The sequence below is a fragment of the Apium graveolens genome, chromosome 2 (assembly GCF_009905375.1).
Source record: "Apium graveolens cultivar Ventura chromosome 2, ASM990537v1, whole genome shotgun sequence".
NCBI classification, from domain to species: domain Eukaryota; kingdom Viridiplantae; phylum Streptophyta; class Magnoliopsida; order Apiales; family Apiaceae; genus Apium; species Apium graveolens.
Genome location: NC_133648.1, coordinates 6136451 through 6161308, shown reverse-complemented (window position 1 = coordinate 6161308; position 24858 = coordinate 6136451). Strand labels below are relative to the sequence as shown.

Below are 24858 nucleotides of genomic sequence, written 5' to 3'. Positions count from 1 at the left end.
TATTTTGACTCTTTTTTGTAAATGGGAGAGATACATAAAAAATGCATTACATTAAAAATTTAAATAGAAATTACATAAAACAGTTAAACAGAAATTACATAAAATAAATTACATAACAAATAAATATTTAGTTCCTGTCACTGCCATGCATCTGCCAAAGATGTTCTACAAGGTCATTCTGTAACTGAAAATGGACTTGTTTGTCTCGAATTTGTTTATGCACTTGTATGAATTCCCTGAGGGTACTTGAACGACTACGATTTGGAGTAATAATTGGTATTGCAACATCTGTATCAAAGTGTTCTCCCTCCATATGTAATTCCCTTTCATCTTCAATGATCATGTTGTGCAAGATGATACAAGCAGTCATAATATATTTCATTGTGTGCAAATCCCAAAATCGTGATGGTCCACGTACCATTGCAAACCGAGATTGCAAAACTCCAAATGCTCGCTCAACATCTTTTCTTACAGATTCTTGTGCAGTTGCAAAATATTTTTTTTTGTTACCTAGAGGTTTTGAAATAGTTTTGACAAATGTTGGCCAAGAAGGATATATACCATCAGCAAGATAATATCCCTAGTTATATTCATGACCATTGATGGTATACCTCACTTCTGGTCCACGACCTTCTGCCAAATCTTCAAATATATGAGATCTATCTAACACATTAATATCATTTAACGATCCCGGTAGTCCAAAAAAAGCATGCCAAATCCACAAATCTTTTGAAGCTATTGCTTCTAATATAATAGTTGGTTCATGAACATGACCTGTATACATATCTTGCCAAGCAGTTGGACAATTTTTCCACTTCCAGTGCATACAATCAATACTACCAAGCATCCCAGGAAAACCTCGTCGTTCATTTTCATTTAATATTCAAGACACATCTTCAGGATTTGGTCTTCTCAAATATTCATCTCCAAACACTTCAACGATTGCTTTAACAAATCTTCTTAGACTCTCTATTGCTATACTTTCACCAATTCGAACGTAATCATCGATAGCATCAGCTGCCGTTCCATATGCAAGCATCCTTAGTGCAGCAGTCACTTTTTGAAGAGATGATAATCTACGAACTCCCACAGCATCAACTCGTTGTGTAAAATAATTATCATGAGCTGTAACTGCTTATTCAATTCGTAAAAATAGAGATCGTCGCATCCAAAATCGTCGACGAAACTGTGTTTCTGTGTATGTAGGTGTAGTAGAAAAATAATCACGATATAGTCTATCATGACCTTCTTCTCTATTTCGATCAAGTACACGATGATTCATAGTGGAACCACCATGATGCGAGACAAAATTCGATCTTTGTCGTCGATGATGAAGGTAAGCAGCACTCATTCTCATTCTTGCTTCATGTTCTTCTTCTTCGGCTTGCATAATGTCAAGAATCATTCGTGTGATGTTGTCCATTACAAATGAATGGTTCAGAAGTGGGATTGAATTTGAGTTGTGTCTGGAAATTATGTTCTGGCTAACTTTCAGTTTTGTTATCTATTTATAACATCTAAAATATGACCGTTATAAAATATAGCCGTTGAAATATAGCCGTTGGAATATAGCCGTTGCAAATATAGCCGTTGGAATATAGTCGTTGCAAATATAGCCGTTGGAATTTGAAATAATATTAAAATACTATATTTGAATTATAGCTAACCTAACCATTATAGCTAACACCATTGGAGCACAACCCCTTACAGATTCAGCAAATTTTACCTAACAGTTATTATATATTATTTTAGCGAACCATTCTAACTACTACCCTTGGAGATGCTCTTAGAGTTAGTTTCCCCAATTATAACACTCACTGCTTCTTTCTTCTCTCTCACCCGACTCTCTCCTTCATCTCCTTCTCTTTCCTGATTCTCTCTCACTCACTCACTCTCAGCCTTCTGCATTGAAACACTAAATTATACTACCTTAATTAGAGTTGTAGGTTTCAAACCCCTAATTTGAATCCTAGATTTCAAGTAATCGAACCCTAACTTTCAACTGAAATGGCCGATTAACTGCAAGTTTTCGTCGATTTGTGCAAAGAAGGTTGAACCCCAGCTCGAATCCGCTATAATTAGTAAGTGTTATTCTAATTGCTTTTCAAAATTCAATTTTCGGTTTTAAATTCTTTCTTTTTGTGAAATGGGTTGCTTTATTTTGGTTCTTGATTGTTTTGTTGATGTATATTTTTTGTTGTTTTTGTATTCGTAAGTAAAAGTTGTTAGCATGTGCAGTAAGTGAAGACGCCATTTTCTCACTATGTTGACATGAATTAGAAGTTCGTACTTGATGTTCACAATGTTAAAGGAAGTTTGATGTTGACACACCATGGTTTCCACCAGCAGAATATATTGTAAAATTCATAGAAGCTAGTCCAAAAAAATGTTTCTATAAATTATATGAGATTTTGTTGATTGTTTGTATAGAAGCTAGTCCAGCAAAAAATTTCTCTTAAAATTATATGAGATTAGATGAAATATTGTTGATTGTTGATAGTCTATGACATTGAAGGCTTTTAAGCATTTTATGGATCTGGGTTTAGTTGATTTAATTGCCGGAGTAGGGAACTGGCATGTTTGTCAACTGTCAAGTAGCATTGTCTAACTAGATGCAACAGAAAATTCTAGGTGTCACCTGTGAGGTCTATGTCATTTTTTTTTCGCTCAATTGAAATGTCAATGACAACAATAGTTTTCTATTAGGAATTAATACAATATTATTAATTATGTTTACAGCTTGTGATCTATGTGGTGAGAAAATTTCTGACTAAAAATCCCTGGTTTTAGTCGAACGATCGACACCAATATGATTTCCTTTGTGTGCTAGATAATTTTTTTTAATATTTCGTTTTAAAGTTTGCTAAATGTTTGTCGATGGCATTGACTCGATTACATGGAAAATCAGTTATGATTGCTTAATCCTGGAACATATAATGGTTTAGGTGCAGTAACATATTATGTTTGTATTTGGGGGCTTCCAGTTACTCGAGTGATTTGTCGAATGGCATTGCAACAAATTTTTTATTGAATGGAATTGGGGAAGACGTAGTTTGTAACAATGCTAAAGTTGTCAACTTCATTGAAGATTCTTCCGGGTTAAGTACACATTTGAAGGAACTTTTAACGTCACACTAAATTACCAAAATAGTTAAGCTGGTGACTACAATTTATTCTGGCATCAAATTTGAATACATAATTGGTCGTAGTAAAAACTGATGTATCCATGGTAAACTGCACCGAAGTTTAAGCGAGTACTTTGATTAATATGTTTTGATAGGACAACTTTTATTTATTGCGTATGAACCAGGTAACAGTAATTCTTGATGATGGAAGAACATTTGAAGGTGATGTTTTGGTTGGGGCTGATAGAATTTGGTCAAAAGTAAGTCAGTTGGATATGTTGTTTCTTCAAATTATTTGTAAAACATGTTGATAATGTGTTAATTTTTAGGTACGGTCAAAACTTTTTGGAGAACAACAAGCAGTATTCAAATCATACATGTTACAGCGGACTAACTGATTTTGTGCCTCCATATATTGATTTCATAGGGTATGAATTTGACATTTGACACTCTCTCGTGACCTTTGTATTTATTAATGGCCTCTGATGAAACTTTATGTAGCTCAAAATTTAAATTCTCAAGCTTCTATTTAACCTGAAATATAAATGAGTTTCACTTCTTCATCTTCATATCTCATCAGTTTCTTGATTTGTAGATATCATATATTTTTGAGATTAAACAAGTACTTTGTGGCATCAGATGTTGGCAATGGAAAAATGCAATGGTATGTATTGTATTTCAATAAACCAGCTGCCGATTTTGTATCTACACTAGCCAAAATAAATTAATACTTGTTTAATCAGCACAGCCATATCTTACATCTGAATCTAAATGTCAAGAATTTCTTTCATTCTCAATATCTTCTCATGGTAATCTAACACAAGATTAGTCTTCTACTTCCCTCCGTCCCCCTCAATTCTTTACATTGGGGGACGGGGACTCGACACGCACTTTAATGCTCTTATTAAATGTAGTTGCATAATTATTTTTTAATTTTTTTTCTTCTAAATAAAAATATAATGTTCAAACTTTTATACAAAAAAAGAAAATTTTAAAAATAAATTACGGAAGTATACTTTATAATTGTCGTAAAATACGTGTCAAGCATGTGAAAAAAACTGTAAAGAAATTAGAGGGATGGAGGTAGTACTTATTTAGTTAAATATAGCTGAAACTATATTGATGTGCAAAATCAAATGTTCCCTGTCTATGACACTCGTAGGTAGGGTATTTGAAGGGTAAAATGCAAACAGCTACTTGAGTGTTCAGAGGTTTTTATAAAGACTACTCTATTAACTGATAGATTAATCTTGCAAGAAAGGTTCGGTTCCTTGGGAAAAACATCGCAATCTTCTTATTTTCCTTATATAGCAGGCGATGATGTATTATTATAAATTAATAATAATGTATACGCTTTGCTCTATGCCACAGTTAGCTCATAGTTCCACTGCTGTTGGCTAAATTTATAGCATTTTTATTCATCGCAAATATCAGAATTTTGACATTTAATAAAAACTATAACTTTGCATTGGAAAGCAAAAATGTCCAATACCTATCTCCGCAGCTATACTTGGGGACCCATGTCTTGGAATGCTTAAAAGCTTAGCTGTAGAGGTTCTTTGTAGTACTTGAAAAGGCCCTGTGGCATCAAGGGGTGTGATGATTTCTATTGAAGACCTACAATACTACAGAGAGATACTTGCAATTTGTATATGAGTCACTTATAGTAAGAGCATATTTGATAGTCTATCTTAGTTTTAATATTAATTAATACCTTACAAATTGATATCGAAACGGGGCTAGATTTAGAGATGAAGATGGTCATCAAACCAATTTATAGACATACTCATGTAAACTTGATTTATCAAAATTTTGATTCTGCTTCTTAATTTGCTGATGTAAAGATACCATAGAAAACGAATGTTTCGAGTAAAGATAGTTCATAAAGTTAGCAGATTGGCATCTGGGATGCTGTACACATACAAACCTTATCTTGATTTTGGCTTATCAAAACTATCTGTAAGTTTTATGTTCCCTTCATAAATATTATTTCTCCTGGTATATTGTACAAATATTCATGTGTTAACTTCTTTTCATTTCAGAATGTGTTTGGAGTGTATATTACAAATTATGCCATCAGAATAGCACGTAAGTTTATGCAGTGGTGTTGCCAGCTGTTATGATATGGATGATAGCATTATATGTAACAGGCTGCATATACCGCTCTAGAATATGATCTGCTGTAATGGCTTGCTGTGGAATAGTCTGCATATGATCTAGTAACAGGCTGTAAAATATGGTCTGCTTCAACATAGAAGAGTAGTAGGAAAATCTCATTTTGACTTGATAATGTTTAGATTTGAAAATTATTTTTTTGATTTTGTCACTGATGTATATTGAAATAATTTGTATTAGTTTGATAATAATAATGAAAGTTGTGGTTATTTAGATGTGATTCATTTTGCTTGTTTTAGTTTTTGGTATTTTAATGTATATATATAATAGATACATATATATATATATATGGGAAATAATCAGGAGCCAACGTTGGTTGGGGGGGACAACCAGCCAACCCACAGCAATGAAACATTGCGGGGAAAGCAATGTTTCAATGCGGGTCTTGCCTTCCGCAATGAAATATTGCGGGATATTTCCATGCACAGGAAACATTGCGCATTCCGCAATGTTTCATTGTTGGGCCGCAATGTTTCATTTTTGGTTAGGCTCCCAGTTTTTAATATCCAAACTGTCCATCTCTTTACCTTATTCTAATATTTAACTTATTTATATAAGTATAAAAATAATATTAATGTTCAACAGTAATTAATTTTTTAAAATATGTTAACATTAAATATAACTAGTAGTAATATATTAAAATATTATCAATTTTAATAATAAATTTATCAATTTAATTTTTTCGGTACTTTTTCTTTAAATTATCATATGAATAATTTTAGTTTAAAAAATAATATTATTAATTTTATACTTTTTAGTGAATTGAGTTATTTTAGTTTAAAAAATTTATCAACAGTCAAACTTATTTTTTGTGCAAAACTTATTTTTGTGCCAATATTAATAAGAATTTTAAAATTCACAAAATTAAATTTGGCACAAAAAAAAATTTGCTGAAAACATTTCATTTGACCGTTGAAATTGCCGCAATGAAACATTGCGGCAGTTGAATTGACTGGTCAATAAAGCAGAAGCTTGACCGACACGCCGCAATGTTTCATTGCGGCAGAAGCTTGTGAATTTTAAAATTCAGATTTTCACCTATAAATAATCCTGCCTCATCTCATTTTTTTTCAACATTCTTTTCTCTATTTTCATTCTACATTTTCTCTTCAACATTATCTTCTCTAATATCCGAAAAATGGTTTTCTACTACGATTTTGACAATAATAAGGTAATTATAGATGGTGTGGCTTACGATGGGCCCAAAGGAGAGGAAGACATGGAAATAGCTCTCCGCCGTATTCAAATAGCGCTTGAGCGCAAGAAAAAAAAAGAAAATGAAGCTAAAGCGAAGGCTTAAGTCGAAGAAAAAGAAAGACGACGATAAGGGTGATAAAGGCGGTTCTTCCAACACCGTTAAAGTTTGATCATTCTCGTCGACATAAAATGATATTATGTATTTGTTTTGAAAAAATATTTGAATGTACTCCATTTATATTTGAATGAAATAAATTATTTAAATTTTTATTTTTCTTGTACTTGTCCAATATATTTTATCAATTTTAAATTTTAATAAACAAATATAATACTAAAATTTGAAAATGTGAAAATCTAAAAAAATGAAAATTTATCGAATTTTCGTTATCTATAAAAAATATAAAATAATTTAGCCCCCAAAATGTTAAACATTTCTTGGTAACAAAATATATATAAATACCGTATTTTATTTAAGAAATAATTTTTCTTAATTATTATAATCATTATATTTTAACATCCATATAGTTGGTTCGTCAAAATTTGTACTTTACAACTTACACGTCAAGAAACATCATTTGACATAACTATTATGCAAAATTTTCACAAAACTATGTAAAATAGTTGCATATTATAATTAAGTTACTCTTATAAACATTTATATTTTCAAAATAACATTTAACATATTAAATGAAATATAATAAGTCTAGAAACTATTTTGTATAATTTTTTTTGATTAATTTTCTAATTTTAAAGAAAATAACAAAAATAAACAACCCAACCGCAATGTTTCATTGCGGTGGACACTTCCCCCCGCAATGAAACATTGCTGGGGTACGTTGTAAAGTTTTATTAAAACTGCAAATATTTACAGTTGTTGGCTTGGGGGTTTGTACAGTGCCGCAATGTTTCATTGCGGCAATCACAATGAAACATTGCGGCCGTGCATTTAATGCACACACCTACCTTAAAATGTCTGTATTTTTGAAACATTGCTGTTTTTACTGCTTCTTAACATTCTGCTCAAATTTATTCTTCTGAAAAAAAAGGTAGGTATTCAATATCCATGGCTTCTTATTTATTTGATTATTCAAGTTCATCTAGTGATCATAACGATTTTAATTATGTTACCCCCCACACAAAAAAAGAGGGTTTATCGTAAAATCTTTAATGATGATGAAGTAATAGATGTTGATAGTATTGAAGATAAAATTAATGATCCGGGGAAGCGAAAAACGCATAGTGATGATGATGTTGGTTTCGGTTGGAAGAATCACGATGTTCACGGTGATTCCGATGATAGTAATGATTCTTTTAATGGCGATGATGATGATAAAATTAATGATGAAAATTTTATTGGAAATATGAATGATGTAGTTCCTTGTGTTGGTATGATGTTTGATTCGTTGGATGAAGCGGAAAGTTTTTATCGAGGTTATGGTCGAAGTATAGGGTTCGAGATAATTATTCGAAGTAGTCATAAGCATTCAAGAAATGGTGGTATATCGTCACGTTTGTATATATGTCGAAAGGGTGGAAGATTGGGCCCAAAACCCTTGGAAGTTGAAGATAGGGCTAAAGGGAAACGACCTCGAGATGTTATTCCTCGAACTTGTTGTCGTGCTCGTATGTGTGTTGCTCACAAAGTAAGCTCATACAAATGGGAAGTAACCAAGGTCAACCTAGAGCACAATCATGCTATGCTTACATCGGATAAGGTAAATTTCATGCAAAGATCACGCAACATAGATCCGTTTACCCGATCTTTGATTGAGTTATTCAACAAATCAGGTATCGAGACCCCCAAAGTGATGAATTTACTTAGTGAGACGTGTGGTGGTATTGAAAAAATTGGTTTTTCCGCTCAAGACGTACGAAATGTAATACGTGACATTCGAAGACGGGTTTTTGATTCCGGTGATGCGGAGTGTGGTTTGTTTTGTTACGAGACTTGCAAAAACAAAGTGATGGAAATTTTTTCTACCGAGTGGATGTGGATGAGGAGAATCGGGTTAGGGGTTTGGTGTGGGTTGATCCTCGTTCGCTTAACGCGTACAAGAATTTTGGAGATGTGGTGACTTTCGACTCGACATATCGGACTAATAGGTATGACATGCCTTTTATTCCAATTACGGGAGTGAATCACCACTACCAAAATATTTTGTTTGGATTTGCACTTATAAGGGACGAGAAAGAGACTACTTATAGATGGGTTTTGAAGACTTGGTTGGAAGCGGTCGATAACAAGCCACCTATTACCATTATTACGGATCAAGACATCGCTTTAAGTAATGTCATTTCTGAGGTTATGCCTAACACCAACCATACATATTGTACGTGGCATATTAGTAGCAAGTTTCCCGAGAAACTATCTACTTTGTATACTCAATACTCGGAGTTCAAGACGGATTTTAATGCATGTATCTACAAGTCATTGTCACCAACGGAATTTGAAGGTAGGTGGGAGGACTTGAAAGAGAAATATGATCTTGAAAATCACAATTGGCTAAATGATATGTATGCAATTAGACGGCAATGGGTTTTTGCTTTCACGAAACAACATTTTGCCGCCGGTATGACTACCACCTCAAGGAGCGAGTCTATGAATTCATTTTTTGATGAGTATGTGAAAGCGTCGACCGGTTTGAAAGAATTCATTGAGAATTCACAAAAAGCTTTGGACTCACAATATTTACGGGAGGTTCAAGCCGATTTTGACACCGAGTACAAGGAAAGGAGACTATTCTCTAACTCGTCAATGGAGATACATGCCTCCAAGATATACACAAAAGAGATGTTTAAGCGATTTCAAAAAGAGCTTCAAAAAAGTCAATCTTTTGTTGTGAAAAGCATGAAAGGTTGTGGAGATTATCTTTCAAAGATGTATTTGGTAGAAAAGTCCACCTTGCCGGAGATTAATAGAAGGAATTTTTTCTTGAAGGTTTCCATCGACGGGAGTTATTCTTGTACATGTAAAAAATTTGAACATTCCGGGATGATTTGTAGACACATGATCCGTTACCTTAACAAGAAACAAAAGACGATGATACCACCAGATCTTGTAACAATGAGGTGGACAATAAACGGAAACAAAGTTGCGGGACCTCTACCGTGTACGCCTCGGATGCTTGGTAATGTTGTAGAATCTCAAACGGCAAGATATAGTGGATTGTGTAAAGCTTTCCAAGGTTTGTCCGTTGTTGGTAGTTGCTCCGTTCCGCGGTACAATTACTTGATGAGCGTGATCAAGAGAGAAAAGGAGTATGTGATTAAGTCTTTTCCGGGAGAAAAGAGAGAGAAAAAAATAAATGAGGACTATGAAAGTGATGAAGAAGATGATCCGTTATTAGATCCCCCAAGGTCACAAACAAAAGGACGTCCAAAAGCGGGTAGATTCAAAAGTGGTATCGAGACGTCAAGTTCAAATAAACAATTTCGAAAGTGCAGTTTTTGTGGGGCGAGGGAAGAAGGCCATGATAGAAGAAATTGTCCCTCGAGATTATTAGGAAAAAAAGGAAAAAATTGATTGTAATTTCTTATCATGTACTTTGAAATATTAATGAATTTTAATTAAATATTTTCAATGTTGTTAATGTTAGTACTTGTTGCCATTATTAATAATCCCAAAAAAAGAAGTGACTCCAAAAAAAAATTTGAAAAAAAGTTATTTTTGAAGATTTTTTTTTCCAAAATTGGGCAGAAAGTTTTCTGTAAAACAGAAAAAGTATTATATAAAAAATAAATCATTTGCAAGTGCAATGACCAATCTGCAAATTTATGCAAAATCCAGATTACCCCCGCAATGAAACAATGCTGCATCCGCAATGAAACATTGCGGCATCTGCAATGAAACATTGCGGGCCTAAACTGGGCTTTGCCGAATTTTGCATATTGGTCACTGCACTTGCAAATGATTTATTTTTTATATAAAACTTTTTCTGTTTTACAGAAAACTTTCTGCCCTATTTTGGAAAAAAAAAATCTTCAAAAATAACTTTTTTTTCAAATTTTTTTTTTGGAGTCACTTCTTTTTTTGGGATTATTAATAATGGCAACAAGTACTAACATTAACAACATTGAAAATATTTAATTAAAATTCATTAATATTTCAAAGTACATAATAACAAATTCGGCATGACCTCTTTGTTTTTAAGTTAAACTTTACCTGTAAAATAAAAAAACCGGCATGACCTATTTATTTTTAAGTCAACCAAAAACCTGTAAAATTTCAAACCAAACCAAACTAAACTTAAAAATGAATGGCCTTGACATGCCAACTACAAACAAACCAAACCAAACTAAACTTAAAAATGAATGGCCTTGACATGCCAACTATAAAAAAAACAAACCAAACCAAACTAAACTTAAAAATGAATGGCCTTGACATGCGAACTATAAAAAAACCAAACCAAATCAAACCAAACTTAAAAAAATGGCCTTGATATGCCAACTACAAACAAATCAACTAAAATAAATACATCTAACCAACCAAAATAAATACAACGAATCTAAATAAAATACAACCGGGCAAAATATGTACAACTAACTAAAGTAACTACAAGTCACTAATCAAATAACAAACTAGTGTCCCGCCTCTCTTTGTCGAATGTCCCACTCAGAAATGTGTCTAGCAACCCCTTTTGATAACTCGTGCGCCATCCGATAGCGAAAAGTCTGTACATCAACTTTAGGGTTCCACACAGCTGATGGCAAGGAGATCCCGTTGAGCATAGCGTCCATGTACTTGGATACATACACACCACAATCATTGCCACCATCTTGCTTGGGTCGAGCATCAAGACCATGAACCCGGGTATATTTCAATGGAAAGCGAGATGGATGCAAATAATTGAGCATATATGGGATCAACTTTTCCTGCAAATAACGGGAAATGAACCTAACAAGTCATTATTTAATTATTAATCTATTTAAAACTACTGGTAGGGAATTAAAGAATGATATTTCACGGGAAATGAACCTAACAAGTCATTATTTAATTATTAATCTATTTAAAACTACTGGTAGGGAATTAAAGAATGATATTTCACGGGAAATGAATCTAACAAGTCATTATTTAATTATTAATCTATTTAAAACTACTGGTAGGGAATTAAAGAATGATATTTCACGGGAAATGAACCTAACAAGTCATTATTTAATTATTAATCTGTTTAAAACTACTGGTAGGGAATTAAAGAATGATATTTCACGGGAAATGAACCTAACAAGTCATTATTTAATTATTAATATATTTAAAACTACTGGTAGGGAATTAAAGAATGATATTTCACGGGAAATGAACCTAACAAGTCATTATTTAATTATTAATCTATTTAAAACTACTGGTAGGGAATTAAAGAATGATATTTCACGGGAAATGAACCTAACAAGTCATTATTTAATTATTAATCTATTTAAAACTACTGGTAGGGAATTAAAGAATGATATTTCACGGGAAATGAACCTAACAAGTCGTTATCTAATTATTAATCTATTTAAAACTACCGGTAGGGAATTAAAGAATGATATTTCACGGGAAATGAACCTAACAAGTCATTATTTAATTATTAATCTATTTAAAACTACTGGTAGGGAATTAAAGAATGATATTTCACGGGAAATGAACCTAACAAGTCATTATTTAATTATTAATCTATTTAAAACTACTGGTAGGGAATTAAAGAATGATATAGTTACCATAATGATATTTCACGAAGTTTAAGATATACATGAAGAAAGAAATTAATGAGGAATGGCAAAGAATACTAGAATAAGATATTCACAATATTTTTGTATCAATCTGGTGTCTCAACAACTGCAGAAGATATAGGTAATGACAAGTTTAAGAATTCTTACTATGTTCTTATAAATAAATGACATTCTAATGAGTGGAATGCCATCTTGTAGAGTTGCATTATCACAATTTGTGGACATAAAAACTCTATCCAGAATGCAACAAAAAACAAAGTTTACTGTTAGATAAATTGTACTTGAATTCAAGCAATGATCTTAAAATATTGTACTTCACACCTTAACAGTTTAGACAACTGATGTAAAAAATCTCAAGCTTAAGAATGATACTCTTCAGCTACTTACTAATGTAAAAAAACAAACTAATTCCCAGAGGACTTTCATCAAACACTTCATTGGCATTAATAAAAAATTAGCTTAAAATCAAAAAAACTACAAAATACACACAAAACCCATCTAAATTACCCCTAATTTGAAACCTAATTTAACCTAATTATTAACTAATTTACCCCTAATTCGAACCCTAATTATCACATAATTAACATAATTTCGAACAAATATCACATTCACATAAAAAAATCGAATAGTAATCGAATAAATCGCACTCAAACTCAAACTCATTGTATAATCGTGTGTGTGTTGGTGTAATCGTGTGTATAAGTGTGTACATAGCTATAAATCGTTTGTATACCTGATGAACAAGAAGATCAGTGGAGTGGTTGTGATTGAAATTGTCTCAAATCGCTTCAATGTCGCTGATGGTCGTGTTTCAGTGTCTGTTTTTGAGTTTCTGCGTGTATATGCGAGTATCTGTGCCTGAGTTTCTGTGTCTGTGTGTAAGGTAAAACGACTACCGCAATGAAACATTGCGGGGACGCAATGAAACATTGCGGAGATATAATATTTGTGTTTATTTGACATTATTAATGTTTAACATTATTAATATTTTCAAATATTCAAATATTTTCATTTATTATTAAAAATATTGAATAATTAAAATATTTAAATATCAAAAATATTTTCCTTTATTATTTTAATATATATTATTAAATATTTAAATATATTAATTTCATTTTAATGTTTCAATACTTTTAAAATATTGAATATTAAATATAATATTTAATATTATTATAAAATATTTTATAATATTTTTTAAATATTATATTTTTAATCAGAAATATTAAGAATAATATCTTATTAAATTAATATTTATGTAGTTAAAAAAGCATTGATAAATGAATTAACATAGGAAAAGGGTAAAAAGGGGAATGGAGTATGTGGGTCACTCCCACAATGTTTCATTGCGCCCTCGCCATGAAACATAGCGGCAATAGCGGATCCTAACCATTCGCTTTTTACTTCAATGGTTCTGATTTGTTGGTTGGATAGAGTCTCTATCCAACTATGGTTGTGGATAGGGACCCTATATATATATATATATGTATGTATGTACCTATTATATATAATAGGTAAATATGTAACCACAGACATCAGTAATGACTGAAGTCTTATAATGTCTAATACATCGTTTCAATTTATGAAAGCGTTGTTGTATGGACATAATTGATATCGTTTCTTGTTTTTCACATCGATTATTAACCGATTTCTTAGTATATTTAATACATCGGTTATTTATCTGGAAACGATATATAATGTTATTTTTCACATCGGTTCAGAACCGTTGTGAAAAACAGAGATTTTTTACTACACCCGCGTAGAAATCGATTTTTTGTATCTTTCACAACAGCCAATAACATATGTTTATTGACATTTTTCTTAAAGTGCGTCATTAATAAATTGGAAAAGAAGGAATCCTAACGTTATTGTCTTACTTTGTCATTGAAAAATACATTTAGTCTACTTTAATATATAATTATCAGTTTTTAATTAATATAAGAGTAATGTATAATTTTTGTCAAAAAATGATCAATTTGACCATTAAAAAAATGAAATGTGAAAATTAAAAAGGAAATGAGAAAGAATAACATAATCGAACCAAATATAAATATCTCCTGTAAGTTTTTCTTCCATTTAATTTGCACTTTATAGCTTTTAATTGTAATAATTTTTTTAGCTTAAGAAACGCTTTAGAGCTAGTGATGGTAAATATGTTACTATTAGTTGATCACACCTTTTTTACATATAAATATGTATTACAATGCAAGTCATTTTTCAAAGCCTCAAGCATCATTTCCTCGTACATTACAATATTTCACAATATCTTCCTAACTTTCTATTTTTTTCTCCCATGGATAAAAATTTGTCTTTTTATCTAGTTGTTGCTCTTCTCTTGTTCTCAGGTAATTTTCTGAATTTCTTCTTACTTTAAAATGTTAATCTGTTATAAAGAAGTGCACAGTATTTGCGATTTAATATATAACCTCTTTGTTTTGGAGTCGAACTCTTGACCTCTCCAAAGAGAACAAGAGCTCAACAAATAACCCGTGTATTGAATCATTGTTGTATATATGCAGGTACAATGCTTAACATTGATGCCCAGGGAACATGCATAACTACGTTGGATCCTAATAATTGTCAGCTTGCAAAATGCAGACAACAGTGTCTTGCACAATATAACGGACGTGGAATGTGCACTGCTAAATCAGGTGGCCAGTCATACATATGCAACTGTGTTCATCCTTGTGCAGCACTTTCACCGTCGTAATTATGTGTATTTTTCCATGATAAAATTGTTCCATGTAATGTAATAAGGATGAAATTCCATTAATAAAGTTTTGAATTCATTGATAGATCTCACTTTTTTTTTTTGCTAATTAATTACACATACGAGCACAACAGTCAAACTCTTGATCTACGTCAAGCAGACAAGAGTTCAACTACTGCAAAAAATTTCTCGTCAAACATGCCAATTGGAGCTCAGGTCGTTAAGTTTACGATCTCATTGAAATCAGGAGAGTGTTCTGATACACTCCACACCTTGACTGACTTGTCTAGGCTCCCACTGTACAAAAGCCACCGTTGATCATCAGAAGCACTTGAGTTTGGATCCTTCTCCACCGCCATGCACTTAACAGGTCCAGTGTGACCCGTCAACACAGAGAGGCACGAGTGAGCTGATCCCTCGGTCCTCTTCCAAACACAAATAGTCTTATCTGCTGATCCGCTAAACAATAGATTCCCAGAAGCCACTAGACATAAAATTGCTAGCTTATGTCCCTTAAGGACCCCTCCATGCGACAATTGTTTATCGCATTCCCAGAAGTTAACTAGCCCGTCCGAGGATCCACAATACAGTATTGATTGTGATCCGTCCATGACTAAAGATGTTATAGCGCATTCTTGACTTAGAAGCTTTTGCACGAGAATGTGTTTTGTTCCCTTATTATGTGCTTCCCTTCTCCATACATTAACACTTCCATCTGCGGAGCCAGTGAATACCATGTCATTTTTGGCAGCAACAATAGAATTAACAGCGTCTTCATGGGCTTTTACGGATTCAAGACACTTAGAGCTGTCAACTTTCCAGACCTTAAATGTTCTGTCCCATGAAGCAGAGTAGAGAAGGCCTTTCTCCTGGTTCATGCTTAAAGAAGAAATGGCGTCGCTGTGTTTGATCCAAACAGAGGTCTTGTTACGCTTCACTTCTACGTAGTTCTTGGGCTTGATGGAGCACTTAAAAATGTCGATAAATGTAGGTAAGGTACCAGAGCGTCTGTGGACGTCTGGATTCTTGGAATGAGCTTTCCAAATTCGGACTTTTCCATCTTGATGCCCCGTGAAGATCTTGTCACCGCAAATTATAATGGCCTTAACAAGTCCGCTGTTAGACTTAAAAGCCGAGAATTCTTTTAAATTCTTCCAAACCCTTATGTTCTTGCTCTCTGAGCCCGTGTACAAGAGATCACGTGTGGCAGCAAGCGAGTAAATATGACCCTCTTCACGGACTATAGAGCCGATGAGCGCATTCTGAGGTAATTTTTTAACAGGGAGGTCAGGATGTTCAATCTCAAATTCGGTCCAAGGAGATCGAGTGCAATTAGGATTTTGGCACCAAGGGGACATCATCATGGGGGAGCCTTCACCGCTTAAACGAGTCGTGTCGTATGTAGAAATGCTGCTCTTTCGTTGGGACAAATCGATACTAAGATCGTCCCTCATTGAGGTATTGATAGAAAGGTTATGATCAACATCCAGTATGTCGCCTGATTTCGAGTGCATGCTAGTCATGTCACCTAATGAAGCACTTGTTGGCCTCCCTTCCTCTTCTATCATCTAATATTCAAATTTGTCAATGTATACTATAAAATTTTATACCACAACAACTATTTCCTCAAGAATATATGTAATGCTAAGGAAGTAAATCAAGAATATGCAGAAATGATGAACATGGAGTTGAAGGAAGAGGTAATGGCCTTGTTTAGAGGAATTTTCGGGTTAAACAATCTGGGTAGGACAACTTGTGTGTGTGGCAGTTTTTTCTGTTAAATAGATGGCTGAGAGATATGTCCGGACAGGAACAGGACCAGAGGTTCGTGTCGTGTAATTTCGTTTTTCGTGTACGTAAACATGAAACCCATATCCGACCCAAATGATTTCGTGTACCCATATGTGAAACTCATATCTGATTCGAATCGAATCGTGTCGTGTACTTTTCATGTATTTTTCGTGTATATTAAATAAAAAATTAATATAATATATATACATATAATATATATAGAAAAATCTATTTTAATGTATAATTTAATGAAATATGGAGAGTGTATATATAAATATATATATATATATATATTACATAGTATTCTATAAAAACTTGTAAATATTTATATTATATTTATATTATATACATAAATATATGCATGTGTTATATATATTAATTTATAAATATATTTATCTCGTGTAATTTCGTGTACTTTCGTGTACCTAAATTGAAACTCATATCCGACACTAAATCTATTGTGTAATTCCGTGTTCATGTACATTCGTGTTTCGTATACCAAAAATTAAAACTCATTTCCGTATTTTTCATTGTCGTTTCGTGTCGTGTATTAAATTGCCCGCTCAGAACCCAAATTTATAGCTTAACATGTTTTCCCGGGGCACAAGTTAGCCAACCCGTATTTCAAATTCAACATTACTTTTCTAAACCCGAAAATAATGTTTGATGGCATTACGATTTCTGGAAAATCTGCACATATTAGATCAAATACTTGGTCTCATAATTGAGGAGCGTGTATTTAGATCAACATCGTATAGGATTACCGCTTATATGATCTTATTAGTACCGCTTATAAGATCTTGAGTATTTAGGAGAGTTGGTAACTTATTACTATCAATCTTATAAACGGAAAACCAACTTATAAGCGTGTAAAGTTAAATGTAATTGTTCATTTTGAAACCAAACTGATCAAGTTTTGGAAAATTTAGCGGTAAAAGCACAAGCCTATGAACATGCCTACTTATAGAATATGGAAATCAACAGTTGTTTGTATATTTTTGTATCTGTAGGTTCACGTTATAGTCACAATCACATTATTGTTTTTCGGAAGGCGAAATGTTTACAACCTTTAGAGAAATGTCCTGATATGGTTTGTGTGTTGAAAACATAGAAACTTATGTGTCAAATGTATATGCTACTAGTGTTCCTCTTTTGGAACTGGGTTGTGATGGCTTTCATAAGTTTTCTTCCCTGTTGAAATTGGTTTATGCAGAGTAATGGTTCTTGTGGAAACACGGTTAGCTAAGAAGAGATGGAAAATAACGTACATAATAGATGTTGATAACACTGTGAGGCTTGATTAAAAGCCCGAGCTTGAGTTCGACCGAATTTTTAATTACTTGAAACTCGGCTTCTAAAAAATTTGATACACTTGAACTTAGAAAACTCGATAGTTCGGATCGATTTCACCAAATATATTAAAACTCGGAATATGATCGGCTCGACTCAAGTTCGATTCAATTAAATCTATAAAATATTGATGACATATTGAATATTTTAATTAAAAATATATTTGTAGTAAAAAAAACCTTAACAAGGCTCGCGAATTTTAAGACTCGGAGTAATTTGAAGCCTGTGCTGGGGCGCCAGGTGTGCGTTGTGCAACTCCAGCCATAGTCAGTAAATAATTCAAATAGCTTGTGCTTGAATTAAGCTCGATTATTATCAAACTAAAATCGAAAATATTACGATGAATTAGCATAAATAGTTTGACTCGTATATTATCGGGCCATCCGTCACAAGTTACTATTCCCTCCTTCTCATATTATGTGTCACATTTTCTTTTATAAAAGTCAAATTTATCAATTTTTCACTAATGATTAAACATTACTCGTATATTATTTCAAAAAACTAAAAAATTTAGATTAAAGTAGATTAAATCTACTTTTCGGTGATCTAATTTTTTTATTTTGTTCAATTATAAATTATTAATAAATCTCAGTCAAACATAAGTCAATTTGACCGGCAAAAATCCGAATAAGACGAGATGGAGGGAATACTAACTTTCGGCACTATGTATAAGTTGTCCCAGGTTTACTTTAATAACATTTATTAACAAGCGAAATCTCTTTTTAAGTGATATTTTGTTTTCACTTATTTTTTGGTACCACCATCTTTTGGTTCACTTTTTATGATTTATAATTCTATATATATTATTTTTACCCGTTTTTCTTTATTAATAAACATTTTAAGTGATACTTTGTTTTCACTTATTTTTTAGTTCTATCACTTTTTGTTTTTAGTTTTTATGATTCATGTTATAAATCTAAGTGTAATATTTTTATCCTTTTTAATTCCTATATGACTTATAAGTTATAATTCTATATGTATTATTTTTACCCGTTTTTCTTTATTAATAAACCAAACCTATTTTTAAGTGGTACTTTGGTTTCACATATTTTTTAGTTTCGCCACCTTTTGATTTCACCTTTTATGAATAATGTTATAACTCTAAGTGTATTATTTTTACCATTTTTTATTCCTATATAACTTATAATTCTATATGTATTATTTTTACTAATTTTTTAAATTTTTATAAGCCATGAATTTTTATAGGTTTGGATCCTATTTTTAAATATATTTTAAAATAAATTAGTTCATAAATTGGCTCAACTAAATAGGTTCCGAGAAATATGAACCACGACCAAGTAAATAGGCCATATGTTTAAATTGAAATTTTTTAATTTAATTTTTTTTTAATTTGTTGGTATAATTCCATTTTAATAAAATGGTATGAATATTATAAAAACTGTATTTTGGTTTCACCACTATAAAATAATAAAATTGTTGAAACCGTAATATGATTACAATTCTATTTTCGTAAAACTCTAAATTATTTCTTGATTTTCATCTTAGTACGGTTACGCCGTATTCTGGTTTCACCCATATATTTCTCTTTCATGTAGAGTTCTATGTTGGTTTTAACAAAATATAGATTGGAATCATATTATAGTTACGATATTTCTATTTTTCGAAGAATTGTTTTAAATTTTTTATTAAAATAATAAAATAGAATTCTTTAAACAGTGTTATTATTAATTAATAAGGAAACCATTTTTTAAGGGATACTTTTGTTTCACCCCTTTTCGGTTTTACGAACATTCGGTTTCACCCCTTTTTAAATCTTACTATAGCTCTAAATATACCATTTTTATTCTTTTTTTATTCATATATGACTTATAATTCTATTTTTAATATTTTACCCGTTTTTTATTATTATATACCACATATTTACAGTGTTCTAAAAATCGGTCGCTTAACCGATTCATCAGCCGAATAATCAGAATTCGGACGTGTCCCGTCTCGATTAATCGTTAATCAGGTCAAAGTACGATTTTTTTAAAAATCGGTCAAAAGTCGGGCAGTTCGGGAAAAATCGGTCGATCCGGGTCAAAAATCGGTTGAATCAGTTAAAGTTTGAAATTAATAAAAAAAATAAGAAAAATTTAAGTTTTTCGAAAAATAATAATTAACATTCATTTTTTTGTTAATCTTACCATTTAAACATCAATATTGAATTAATGACATGTGTTTTTATTTTTGTAAATTATATTTAAGGTTAGTGACATTTAAATAGAATTATTTATTATCATTTATTAAATAAATTGTTTTCGATTAATACTCCGATTAATCACCAATTATACGATTAATCACTGAAAGGTCCATCCACCGAACAATCCCGATTTTCGCTTTTTAGAACACTGCATATTTATATTATTTTTATATAAACGGAATTGTATATACATTGTAATTTCTAGATTCATACCTACATAATTCAATTTTAGCACCAAATGCAAATTTATACATACATAATGAATATTTTATTGGAAAAATGTATGCAATCTCAAACTATATAAAAACACAAATTCAGCTAATAATAATTAATTTCATATGCAATTACTTAGTAGTGTTGATTTAATTTTTTTTTAAATTATCCATCATTCGTTTTGCGACTAAAGTTATGATGTAAAATATTAATTGTGTTTTTTTGAACAACAGATTCATAATAACGTTGAGTTTATTGTTCTAATAAAATTTGAGTTAATGAAAAATACATATAATTTAAAAAGAAAAATTACAATAATCATACAATTTTATTTATTATTATATATTTTAATAAAAAAGTAAACTAACTTTTTATAATCATTATTTGATATTGATATTTTGATCTCGTCTCGTACTACGCACGGATTATGTACTAGTACAATTTACGAGGGAGGCCCATTGGGAGAGCATATTGGGCTCACATCTCACCGTCTTATTCTTTTGGGCCGTTTAACAAATCATTATTTCTCATTCTTTTTTACCTCCCATCCTGCAAGTCAAGAACCTGATTCAACCATTAAATTTAACTTTTAGGTAGATCCCCTCGTCAATCACCGACAGGCAAAGTGACACAAAAATCGAGGTGCCCTCAAGCCGCCACGTATCAGACAACTGTTGAGCTATCGCCACGTATCTCAATAAACAATAATGCAATTACTGATGCAATTACCACAGGTACATTTTTTACACACGAACCACAATTAGAATCATTTTCTGGTTCCGGGCACAATAACTAACCGGTGGTTAAAATCTTAAGATCTAAGATAGGAGAAGAAGGCCGAAACAAGATATTATATTTTTTAACAAATATAACTTCAGTCTTACCCGAAACAGAATACAAGTAAGACTAAAATCTCATAAACGGGAATTTAAGCTACCTGTCCGATAAATTTATTTTTGAGGTAATTTGTCCGCCTTTGTCATAAGCAGAGACGACAGAGTGCAGAGGGAGCCCTGACCCCCTAGATTTTCCAATACGATCTTTCTGATACTCGTTTCGTCCTGTTAAATATTTCCTCTTTTGACTTTTGTAGTGTTCTCGGTAATCGATTGATTACTAATTTACGTCTAATTTATAATATCAAATATAGTCGTGAGTGATTTTGTTGGATTCGTATTTATGAGTACTTTAATACAATGAAGTTTTTATATTTAATATTAATACGAAATTAAAAATATTAACAATCAAAAAGTGTATATTGGTAAACGTGTCCAACACAAATAGTAAACGTTTTTAGGGACGGAAGGAGTATTATTTTATAGCAAATGTACCTGTTGATCAGGGGCCTTTAACCTCTTCATCATCATCCGTAAAAAAAAACCTTGTTCATCATCACTTAAACCCTTGTTCGAATCTTGTAATGTTCTTTTAGTATTTTTTTTTTTCTTTATTTTTCAATTTTTACCATTGTTTGTTGTAATTTTTTATTTTCATATTTATTTATTCAAAATTATTAACATTTCAAATCATTATTCGAGTAAATTTTATAATTGATAATAAAGTAATACAAGTTAAGTATTTTTTTAAATTTAGATTTTTTTTTAATAGTTTAACTTTATTTTTTTAATTTTTAAAATTATTATTTAAAACCGACCTCTCTAAATTTTTGTTCTGCCTCCGTCACCAGTCATAAAAGTAATCAGTAGATACTGTGCAAGAGTGGTGAACGTGAGAGTGAATGTTGGGGTGAGCGCGGTGCGGGCGGTGCGGTTTTTTCCTCAAACCGTAAACTAAATCGCACATGCGGTTTGCTCAAATTTCCAAACCATAACCGCACTGCGTACCCTCGAAAACCGCATAAAACACACCACGAAAATGCGGTGCGATGTGGTGCGGTTCACTGCGGTTTATAATTTACAAGTTCAAAAAAATTAAATAAATACAAAACTTAAATTTAATCAAATTTCCGAAAATAGTTTTAGTAAATCAGAATGCAACATATTAGTTCACTGGTATAAATACTTGGATTTTGGTTTTCCTAGTGAAGAAATACAAAGAAAAAATTGTGTAGTCTCTTTTTTATTTGTCAGAAGATCGTGTGGTCCATTTGAATTCCTAATGAATTTAACCAATAATTCTAACTCAATAAGGATGCTATGACCATTTGGTGAAATTCGGTTTAACTAAGAATATAAAATGGTTTTTTATGTTACCGATAGGAATATAAGTGTGTGTGTATATATATATTTATAATATATTAAATATTGCGGTGCGGTGCGGTTTGAACCGCATTTCGGAAATTTAAAATCACAACCCGCACCGCACCGCGCGGTTTATTAAAAATTCAAACCGCAACCGCACCACAAAAATTAAAAACCGCGTTTTGCGGTGTGGTTTGGTGCGGTGCGGGCGGTTTTTACGGTTTGTGCGGTTTTCTACTCACCCCTAAATGTTGTGTTAGCCTTTTACAAAACTAATGATCATGACCTATTAATTAAAAAAGGGATTTTTTATAGTGTGCACAAGAGAACACAATAGTCACTAACTCCGATATAAAATGAACTCTTCTTATTTGTGATTGAATAAAAATTGTTAATGATATCATGCATTAACATCAATTCCACCAATAGAAAGAGACCATTTTTATTGGATTTAGTTAATAATGTATGCGAATTAAAAATCCCAACAGTCAAGATATGAGAAGCAAAGGTGTAGTTAAATTAAAGAGACAAATATAACGCATTTCAAGGTTACAAAGTCCAAGAAATGTTACACCTTTGCCCAACTAAAAGAATCTTTCAACCGACCAAACCCTACAATCAAACATTAAAACACTCAAAACCAACACACCCTCCATCTTCATGCAGACCCTCTGCTATAATACTAAACCAACCTTCACTTCACTTACAAAACCCTCCACAACTTACATCTCCATTAGCATAAACCTATCATAATGTCTTGGTTAATCTCTAAAAAGCCTCAAGAAGATGATGAAAACAAGAACAACTACAATGTGGACTCAAAAATGATAGTAAGCAGTCATTTGCAGTTGAAGACCGATCCGAATAACAAGACAGGTGCACTAGACAAGGAAGTTGTTCTCCGGCGAATACGACAACGGAAGCGTGTCAATAAATTCCGGTCACTCGTGGGCTCGTTGCTCCCTTCAACCAAGAGTACTAGTGGTGAGCAAGATCATGATAAAGATGACACTGAAAGCAGCATTAGTAGTCCAGTGCAAGTACTGCCCCAGAACAGTACTACTAAATGTGTTGACAATCCTTTTGTAGATCCTTAGTTTTTTTTTATTGCCATTTCCTACTAGTAATGTAGTAATGTAATGTACAGTCTCTGTTTAAATTTCTGCAATCCTATTACCTGTTTGAGTCTCTGTAAAAAATGGTGCCTAATTTGTTACACCCTGCACACACAAGATATATTATTACACCTTCATAGTTACAAGATTAACTTTTAGAAGCTATAAAGATTGGCATGGTGGTTGAGTTCTTGTCCCCCATGCGGCGGAAGGTCAAAAGTTCCACTCATGACCTACGTGAAAAAGCCCTGAAATGCATTTGTTCAACACCAAAGCAAGTGTCAAGTGCAGTATTTGTTCAACAATGAAGCCCACTACTTATAAATCAGCACAAATCTAGAAAGAAAAGCCCACACTCTTAAAACAACTAGAAATGAAAGCCCACTATACTTAAATCAGCACAAATCCTTACCATATCTCAAAGGCCCAATGGGTAATTGTTATGGGCTTTCTTTTTCTTCATCACCATTGCTTTATTGTCATTACATTGCAAAAACATTATCATTTCTAATCTAAATCATTATGCTATTTTTAAACATTTGAATATGTAATAATTAAATTTTTTATCTTTCAATATTTTCAGTAATGGCAAAAGTACTCCTTGAAGTCAATAGAATAGATGATGATGATTTCTAGCACTAATTGTCAAACAATATTCACATTAAAACTGTCCTTTACTTTTTCTTAATCTCTTCTATATATAATAGTGAGATTAAAAAGTCTCATTAAAAACACTAAATTACCCCTTTTTTTAATTTTTATATAAAAAATCTGTTTTATGGGAATCGAACTCGAGATATTTCATCCACCTATACAATCGAATACCACTACACCATAATATCACATGTGTTTTTTATCATACATATAATATGTAAGTGTGCTAAATGAATATTTTATTTAACTTTAAAAATATTTACTTGAATTCCGTAAAAAGAAGATATTTACTTGAATATTTGTACAGTTAAATTTAAAGAATTAAATTCCGGATACAAAATTAGACATAGTATACATAAATGAATTACTATCTTATTTATTAATCTTTTTTTAGTTTGAAAATGTATCTCATATATTTTTA

General features: G+C 32.0%; 3 protein-coding genes across 3 annotated transcripts; 1 reads left to right on the top strand and 2 right to left on the bottom strand.

Annotated features, from left to right (window-relative positions):
* Nucleotides 1–127: 127 nt before the first annotated feature.
* Nucleotides 128–847, bottom strand: LOC141684835 (uncharacterized). The gene is made up of 2 exons (XM_074489974.1): nt 598–847; nt 128–510 (listed from the first exon to the last, which is right to left on the bottom strand). Exons 1-2 carry the CDS (start codon nt 845–847, stop codon nt 128–130), a joined length of 633 nt encoding a protein of 210 aa, XP_074346075.1.
* Nucleotides 848–7618: 6771 nt separating this feature from the next.
* On the top strand, nt 7619–14910 carry LOC141684829 (protein FAR1-RELATED SEQUENCE 5-like). Its single transcript, XM_074489964.1, has 3 exons — nt 7619–8426; nt 8483–9682; nt 14720–14910. The coding sequence occupies exons 1-3, from the start codon at nt 7619–7621 to the stop codon at nt 14908–14910; spliced, it is 2199 nt and encodes a 732-aa protein (XP_074346065.1).
* Nucleotides 14911–14945: 35 nt separating this feature from the next.
* LOC141705790 (protein JINGUBANG-like) lies at nt 14946–16590 on the bottom strand. The gene has a single exon (XM_074508677.1). It carries the CDS (start codon nt 16476–16478, stop codon nt 15123–15125), a length of 1356 nt encoding a protein of 451 aa, XP_074364778.1. The 5' UTR covers nt 16479–16590; the 3' UTR covers nt 14946–15122.
* Nucleotides 16591–24858: the final 8268 nt, after the last annotated feature.